Raw genomic sequence first — 9,520 nt, 5'->3', positions numbered from 1 at the left:
TATTAACATTGCTCCAAAAAACTGGCTTTCAGAATGTAAAGATGCTCTTGGTATGGAAAGCGGAGCAATCTTGGACTCTCAAATTACTGCCTCTTCAGAATGGAGTGAAGATCATGCCGCCAACCAGAGCAGACTTTACACAGACACAGCTTGGTCAGCTGGCACAACTGATGTCAATCAATGGCTGCAGGTTGATCTGGGCAGTCAGTACTTTGAAGTAACACGTGTAGCAACACAAGGAAGCAGTGATGATCGTTTGCCCCGGCCCGAATGGGTCACCAAGTACAAACTGCAGTACAGTAACGATAAAGTGTCCTTCCAGTATTACATCGAACAAGGACAGACCACGGACAAGGTAAAAACTGCACAGCGGTCGCATGTGTCTGTTTCCCGCCAAAAACTGCCGAGGCCAAGCGAAATATTATTTCTCAGTTTCACGAGATGTTTATCCTTTTTAGTGCAGTAATAAGGCATTTAAACAAACTTTGAGCATTATACACCAACTCAGGGTTGCCACTGGTCAGGAAATGCTTTTTCTTTTTGTTGGAAGTGGAGGCTGGAGGTTGCTACTATATCTGACATTTCGTAGTTATTTGGTCAAGGAATTTTTTTTATCAGGGAAATGTCAGGAAAAAGTTAGGGAAATTTGGAAACTGATGTTTGTGGCAACCATTCAAACGTACATGACAATTAAAAAAATTTTCAACATTGTTAAACGGAGTCTGGGTTTTTGTCGAGGGTCGGGGGTCGAGGGTTCCATGTCGAGGGTATTAAAAATAAAATAAGATAAAAATAAAATACAATAATAATAAAATAAAAAATAATTTCATAAAATATGATTTCTAAAAAAATAGAATAAAAAGCAATTGAACACTATTAATTAAAATTACGATAACTTTATGGTGATATCGCTGACTTCAATTATGTTTGATACTATGTTTGATCGTAAGATCTTCAGATCATCCTCGAAAGTCTTCGGGGAACTTCGGAAATCTTCGGACGTTTATTTGTTTTCTTACAATAACAAACTCGAACGAATATTTCCATCAACATCTTATTCCGTAAATAAGTTTCGGAGGTCGTAAAGATTCCCGACACAGAAAAACGACAAGAATACGGGCGGAGGTGTATGTAAAACAATTTAAAGAATTACCTTTATAAATACCTTTTATTCTGTTACTGAGTGTTCTCCTCTCGCTAGTAGCAAGCAAGATTATTTTTCTGACTGAAGTATATTGAATTCGAACCTTAACAGTTCGCTGCTGCTCGCTAGCAGCGTTCAACTCAGTTACACAAAAACTTCAAAAACATTGAAAAGATTTCAAAAGCATTGCAAAATTTCAGTTCGACAGATCACCATAGCAGAAGTCCATTAGGCTAATTTCCGAACACGAAAATAAATGCGTACTTGGTTCAAACAAAACAACATGAGATTCGCTTTAATTCATCGAACGGCCAAAGTAAATTAAATTCCCGGTTTTCGTTCGTTGCGTACGCGTCAACATCGCGATTCATGTGTCTGTCAAGTATTGACAATGAAAATGAGCCAATGGGCGAGCGAGAATTTCTGCAATTATTGTAAAAAAAGTCACTTGCATTATCACGAGCAGTAGTCGTTCACTATCTTGTGCTAGCGTAGCACGCGCAGAATTGTGAACTGTTTTTTGGTCGAAAAATAAACGTTTACACAAGTCAGTTTCAGGCAGAAATTTTAGATTCATAATACTGTTGATTAACCACTTTTTTCATGTTTTAAAATTTGTTCATGTTGCGGAGAGAATATTGCTTTATTTGCATGTAGTGAGCATCTTTGAAATCACATGACACGATGTGCCGCTCGATGATATCTAAAGATTCTTTAAATGAAGTTTCTTATGTTTACTTTGGAATGATTACGTTCGGATAGTTAGACCCTAACTCATTCTCCATCTAACTTTTTTAGGAATTTGCTGGAAACACAGACAGCGACACTGTCGTTGTTCATGAGCTGAACCCACCAATCAGGGCACGTTACATTCGTTTTGTACCAGTGACTTGGTATACCCACATATCAATGAGGGTGGAACTATATGGTTGTCAAGGTACTGTTGGAAAATAAATGTGTTCGATATTATGAAATAACGCTTTCCAATAGACCGTTAGATATGACCATGCGTGCGCCACCTGACTGGCTTTTTTAGAAAATTGTAATGTCAGGAGTTGGTTTTTTGAAGTATTTTTTAGAGAAAGATACTTTCGGATATTCTTTCAACTCTATTACTTCCAATTCATTCGAAGATGATTTTTACAAAGCCTTAGGCTCCGGATTCACAGTAAAAAGTCTCGAGTCTCCAGCCACCCAGTCACACCCCTCCTCCATTTGATGCTATAAAGTCCTTTTTCTATGCCTTCTTCTTCGCGTCGGGAAGTAGCCCTCGCAAGGTTTCACATGAATGGCTCGATACTCTTGTTGTGTTCTTGCACAAGGTACTTTACTCTGACGGTTCCTCTCTTTACCCAGTTTTGTAAATTTGTACCAGTGAATTGTTCGGGTAACCTGACAGAATACTGGGGCATAACTTGCGATGGACTAGCATCCCATCCACCTAGGGCTAGCATCCTGATCTAAGTAAACTATTATTAATTGAGGTTTGGATTGATGTTTGGATTGATTGTTTTGTTCATTGATTGAATGCTGATTCATTGATTGACGGATTGATTCGTTAAGTGATTGATTAAAGGATAGTTTGTGTCTTTGATTGATTATGTGATGACTGATTTATTGATTGATTGATTGACTGACTGATTGATTGATTTATTTATTGAGTACGCGGTGTGTAGGGATTGTGCGTTTGATTGATTGATTGATGACTGACTGATTGATTGCTTGATTGTTTGATTGATCGCTGACTGATTGATTGACTGACTGACTGACTGACTGATTGATTGATTGATTGATTGATTGACTGACTGACTGTTTGTTTGATTGATTGACTGATTGACTGATTGATTGATTGATTGATTGATTGATTGATTGATTGATTGAGTAAGCGGTGTGTAGGTGTTTGAAAAAGTGATCGATTGTCTTTTAAACAAAATTGACAATTTTATAACATATTTTTTAATAATATCATTTTTTTAGCGCCTTCCGCACCACGAGCTAACATCTCTCGCCGCTTTGTTTTGAGGCCTGGCACATTCTTATGCAATTCAATATTATAGATTTTGGACCATAAGACCGCTTCCGGTAAAGGTCTATTGAATGGTGCTAAATTTTAAAACTAACTGAGGAATTTTCAAGTGATAGTTCTGGAAGTATACCGTAAATTTCCGGTTTTTGGGCCCCCCTGGTTATAGGTCCATCTACCTGGAAACAAAGAAATACATCTGGTTTTAAGCCCCCCGGATATTAGCCCCCCTCTGCTGGATGACAGCACTGAACAAGGCTAAATGTTGCTTTATTATGATTTTTTAACTTAAAAACGTATTTCGATCAACACTGCCGTGGCTCGTTTGGGGACTTTTTTTATTCCGCTTATAAGCCCTACTGGATATTAGCCCCTCCGTTTATAAACCCACCCTTAATTCCTTACGAAGTTGTATAAGCTCAGGGCTTATAATCGGAATTTTACGGTATATGACATAAACATTTCTTTAGGCCTTTTTTAAGTTGAGTCTCGCAAAACCAAAACCTAAACCAAAGCAATCATAATTGCCTACTACAACAATCAGAATTCGAATACAATCATCTGTGTCCGAGGACGGTAAACCGTGCGTGACCAAGTGACGATTGGTACTGGCTTTTATCTGATTCGTTGAGTAGGTGGCGCGGTGGTACTGTCTAAAATGTCGTATAATAATCTTTAAGAAATAATTCGAAAAGCGATGTTACTTGAGGTAAATTACGGGAGTTAAAATGAAAGATGGCCTTTTTATTATTCTTTTCACGACAAGCAGACCTTCAATCGGTGACATAAGAATTAAGACCTTTTAATAAAACTGTATTGTCAGGAGTTGGTTTCTTGAATATTTTTCAAAGCAATACTTTAGGATATTCTTCGCAATCTATTATTTTCAGATGATTATCGATATCTTGAGTGGGTAATTAATTGACTGATTGATTGGCTGTTGATTAATTGATAGATTGACTGACTAACTGACTGACCGGCCGGTTAATTGATTGAGTGAGAGAGTGAGTGTATGAGTGAGCGGTGTGTAAATGTTTGAGATAGTGGTTGATTGACTGATTGATTGATTAACAAATGAAGTGATTGTCAGTGTAGAAACATTTAAATCATTCATTCTTTTAGTGCCTTCTGCACCACCATCCAACATATCAGTCACTGCTACTGCAGTCGATACGATATTTATCACATGGACAGAGGTTCCAGAGCAGGAAAGAAACGGTATAGTTCGGGAATACAAAGTCTACGTAAAAAATGCAGACCTTGTCGTTGAACACGAGTCAACTGTAGATGCCAACGTGACGTCATTGGCAGTACCAAACCTTGTACACAATACTTACTACTGTGTTCAGTTGTTGGCCTATACCGTGGCAGACGGAGCTTTGAGCGCATGCGTCAACGTCACAACGTTGAAAAAAGGTAAGAACATTAGTATTTGAAGATGGCGGATGAGACTTAAGCGCGCTCAATTCTTCCCGCTCAATTGAAGTCAGAGATTTGGTTGTTACTTGCGCGCGGTAATTCAATACTAAGCAACAACCAATTCGAGACATTGCATACTTCAGCTACCTTACTGTAGAACGTCCTTTTAGTTTCTTATCCAAAAATACATGCTTGTACTTATTTCAAACGCAAAAAAATTTTTCAACAAATTTCTTTACATTACTCCCACAATTTCTTTTCTACTTATGAAACGCAAAATTTCTTTCATAATACTGAAGCCACCCATGCCGGAGGAGGAGCCCTTTCATTTTCGAAATATTTCGGTATACATTTTAAAGAACAACGTTTTCTCAACATGTTGAAACTATTACCAAACAACGTAGTTTTAATACATCGACCAGATATTCTTGCAATTTGCAAGCATCTAGAAATTTTTTCACATAACGACCATGCAAGCGCAAATTTATTACCCGTATTTGAGCAAAGACTTAACGCACAAACGATATATGTTAACAAGAGAAAATAATCTTGATGTAACGAGTTGAGATAACATACGTTTCGGTACTTTTTCAATTGAAAGACATTTAGCAATGAACCATGGGCTGGTAGTTCACTATAATGTGTTCAGAAAAGATTTTGTCCGAATGGGCTTCTTGCAACAAATGATCACATGGTACAACATCTGCCACGTTGAACGGCAAGTTTCAGACTGGGACATCCATTCCAAAGAAAACTCAACCTTGCTTGGTTGAAGTCGCTTTGCTTTGAAGGATGTCGCATTCTTATGAAGATTTTGGACCATGCGACCATTTGTTGCAAAAAATCCATTGCTATTTGCATGGTTCTGAATTTAAATCTAGAATTTTGGAGTAATGGTTTTGGACTGCACTGCTCTGTCGAAAAGTTTATGTCAAAAACCAAAACAAAAGCAATCATAATGAATATTAAACAACAAACCTAAAAACAATGAAACAAGCAGAGTTCGAAGCAAATACACTCATCTATCGCAAAGGGCGGGAAAACGTGCTCGACCGGCTCTCGATTGGTATTGGCTTCGGATCGATGGCATGAGTTATTAAAATTAGTTATTTTTTATAATCATTTATCATTGCAATCTACCCATTATTACTATGATAATCGGTTGGGTTGGTCAGCGGACGTTAATTACACAGAATGACAACGCGAACACAAGGCAATTCCGTATACATTCCAAACTGAATTGAAAACTGCTCTGAATCTATATTAACGTCGTTTTTTATTGACCTGGTTTTCAGAATGTCAACACGCTCTTGGAATGGAAAGCGGATCAATTTTGGACGCTCAGATTACCGCCTCTTCACAATATGGTGAGGTTTTTGCCGCCAAGCAGGGCAGACTTCACTTTCAAAAAACGGCGAATAAAGCGGGAGGTTGGTCAGCTGCCACAAATGATGTTAATCAGTGGCTGCAGATTGATCTAGGTAGACAATATTCCAGAGTAACGGGCGTAGCAACACAAGGAAGAAATGATTTTGGCCAGTTTGTCACCAGGTACAAACTGCAGTACAGTAACGATACAGTGAACTTCCAGTATTACGTCGAACAAGGACAGACCACGGACAAGGTAAATTTTGCACAGCGGTCACATGTGAAGCGAAATACCGAAAACAAAATAAAAAGCATAATGTTTTTCTTAATTTTATGAAATATTCATTCTACTTTCTACACAAGAAACTTTCAGCATTAACGCTGAATGCCCACGAGATGTAGAATTTCATAATTGTAAACATGGTGAAACAGTTTTCTTTTCGCCGCGGGTTCTGTTTTTTTTTTGCTGTGTTTTTTTTTTTGTCTTATATCTTGCATCCTTTTTGCACGTTACACTTTCAATTCTTATAGAATTTATGCCAGCGAAACCGAAAGTTAGCTACTAAGCTAGTTTTCTTCGTTTGACCGCTGTGTGAGGTGAGATGGACTTAATCCATTGAAACGTTAATTAACCTCTTTTTCCATTTCTTAGGCCTGATTCACACTAGCGACATAAAGGCAAGGTCACGCAAATGCAAAAGCACCTCACGTTGATGTCTTATGTCACCAGTGTGAACAACATAACATGACGACATAGTTGGAACATAATGACATAAGCTTTTAAGCTCAACGACATAAGTAAAGAACTGAACTTTTCTTTATGTCGTTATGCCCATGTCGTTATGTCACTAATGTGAACCAGGCCAAAATTTATTTATATGTTACAGCGAGAATATTGCTTAATTTGCAGGTAGTGTGAATTTTAAACAAACCACATGACGCTATCTAGCCTCTTGATGATACAGTCAACTCTCTCTAAGACGGACACCGTCGGGACCGGCCCCAACTGTCCGTCTTATAGAGGTGTCCGTCTTATAGAGAGTCGAAGTAACGTGACACCAGAAATTTTCAGACAATAAAGCTAAACGGCTAGCTATGCACAACGAATACACGTCTGTTTTAGTCACTTACGTTAGCAAAACTTATAAAGTGGAACAAAAATAAAATATCAGAGATTCGACTTGTTTGTTGATAACAAACGGTGATACTGTAAGTAGAAAACTAAATCTACAAGTTTAAGCAGAGAAGTAATGCGTTTTAGCGGACTGTTTTTGGTAAATTTGGTATTCAAAAGGCGCTGACCTGCTATGCTATATGTCGATAACAGTTTTGAAGTATTATTCATGAAAAAATAACTTTTAGTGCCTGTCCGTTGGCGGTTTCAAAGTGTCCGTTGTCCGTCTTAGAGAGATGTCCCTCTTACAGAGAGTGTTCTTACAGTAAAATGACTTAAAAACGGCAGGGACCATAACCAGGCGTCCGTCTTATGGAGGTGTCCGTCTTATAGAGGTGTCCGTTAAGAGAGAGTTGACTGTATATAAAGTTTCGTCAAATGAGACAAATATGTTCCTTAAGTTTATTTGGCCACCTAGTTTCTCCAAATGAAGTTTCTTAGGTTTAAAGTAAGACCCTAACTTGCCATTTTCTATCTTACTGTTTCAGGAATTCGCTGGAAACTCAGACCGCGACACTGTTGTTTCTCATGAGCTCAACCCACCAATCAGGGCGCGTTATATTCGTTTTGTACCAGTGGCTTGGTATGACCATATATCAATGAGGGTGGAACTATATGGTTGTCAAGGTACTGTTGAAACATTAACATGTTCGATATTATTATAGAAAGGTAATCGTAATAGACTAGCCCCCTTCTCCGCTCGGGGTCAAGACATTAAGTTAAGTAAGTCAGTCATTCAGACCGTTAGATATGATCAAGCGTGCCCTATGATTGGTTAGCTACTAATAGGCTATCTTCTCATATCCTTGAAGTAGAAAGTCTCGCGAAATACGCGTGGAAATGTTTTTTTTTTTAGGTATAGCTCTTGCTAGTAAGTAAATAAGGGATCTCCGCGCCTTTATAATTAAAATAATTTATTGCCTTATCTCGCGGTTATTTTGAAAATTCGACTCTGCGCGCCCATCCTCTATTCGCGCGTCTCACTGGTTATAAGTTCATGTGCGACTCTATGTCGAAAAATGGTCTTTGAGTAATATTTTATAAGTAATATTAATAATATTTAATGTTATTGTAAGTCTTGAGAATGGCGCCTCAATGATACCGAAACGTCGACTTTTAACTATTAAGTAATAATCAGTAAAACAATGACATTGAGCTTGAGCGGCAAACATTAAAATTTTGAAATCGCTCAAGCTTTAGCTAATTGTAGTCCATATTGAGTTTTTCATCGCTATCTAGTCCATTTGTCGAGATGAAAATTAGCCATTTTGAAGCAAACCGCTTTAGACATCAACTTATCATTACCTTATTCTTCATTTGGATGTCTTTGGTTTGTTTCAAAATGACTAAATTTCAAGTCGAATTTTCTAGAGTCTGACCCCGAAATTTATTATCGCCATTTTCTCCAAAAGCAGAATTTTACATTTGAGAAATAAACCTCATAGCATTGACTAACTCAATACGGCTACTTATAGGCAGAGTTTGACTGATTTTGCGTTTTCACACTTTTGTCGCAATTTTTCGATTTTGTTTGATTCTTGAAGACATTCACACTTAATTAACAGACTTAGATCAAAAGGTTTCCTATGGATTATTCTTTTTTTGACGACAACCTCGAATCGGTGACATAAATGGTTAAAACGCTTTTTGGAAATTTTTTTGTCTTGAATATAAAATATGATATTTCAGACATTCTTTCCACTCCATTATTTTCAATTCATCTACAGATGAGTTTTTCCAATAAAGCCTCAGGCTCCGGATTCACAGCAAAAAGCCTAGACTAACTCCAAGTCGCTCGTTTCATTACCCAGCAGACCACTGGATACAGAAATGAAGGGGGCGCGCGGGCTTGCAAAATAAAATGGCGGCGAATCGCTTAACGAGCGAGCTATTTGTGGATTAAGTGCGCTTCGCGTGCCAACACGCACGGACAAATAGATTCTGCGCGGGTTTTAGCGCTCGGTTTCTTATTACTTTTTTTAAGCGCAACCCTATCCGGACCACAATTGCTTGTTGGGTCTTGCGCAAGACACTTTACTCTCACAGTGCCTCTCTCCACCCAGAAGTTTAAACGAGTACTGGCGAATTGCTGAGGCAACCTGACGGAAAGCCGAGAAGTAATTTGCGATGGACAAGCATCCCATTCATCTGGGGCTAGCATCATTTTAAAATCGATCCAAAATAGTGAACTAGTATTGATTGACACAGACAAGCAAAAACTAACGATAAAATTAACGTTTCGGTGTTGTCATGACGCCATTGTCAAGATGACTTTTGTAAAAAATGGATTGACGTCTGGTTTGATTTTTTGTTGATTGACTGAATATTTGTTAATTGATTGATTTATCGATTGGCTGGTTGATTGACTGATCGATTGTTTGATTGTTTGATT

General features: G+C 38.0%; 1 protein-coding gene across 1 annotated transcript in view; it reads left to right on the top strand.

Annotated features, from left to right (window-relative positions):
• Positions 1–78: 78 nt before the first annotated feature.
• The window catches only part of LOC144637600 (uncharacterized), a 30,280-nt gene continuing 20,838 nt past the window's right edge, over positions 79–9,520 (top strand). Inside the window, exons 1-5 of the mRNA XM_078496663.1 lie at positions 79–355; positions 1,943–2,081; positions 4,290–4,583; positions 5,882–6,210; positions 7,617–7,755. Coding sequence (XP_078352789.1) covers positions 2,054–2,081; positions 4,290–4,583; positions 5,882–6,210; positions 7,617–7,755 — 790 coding nt within the window. The 5' untranslated portion in view covers positions 79–355; positions 1,943–2,053. The remainder of the gene's footprint in view (positions 356–1,942; positions 2,082–4,289; positions 4,584–5,881; positions 6,211–7,616; positions 7,756–9,520) is intronic.

Source organism: Oculina patagonica, chromosome 14 (assembly GCF_052425735.1).
Source record: "Oculina patagonica isolate OP01 chromosome 14, crgOcupat, whole genome shotgun sequence".
Classification (NCBI taxonomy): domain Eukaryota; kingdom Metazoa; phylum Cnidaria; class Anthozoa; order Scleractinia; family Oculinidae; genus Oculina; species Oculina patagonica.
This window is presented reverse-complemented; position numbering and strand designations above follow the sequence as displayed.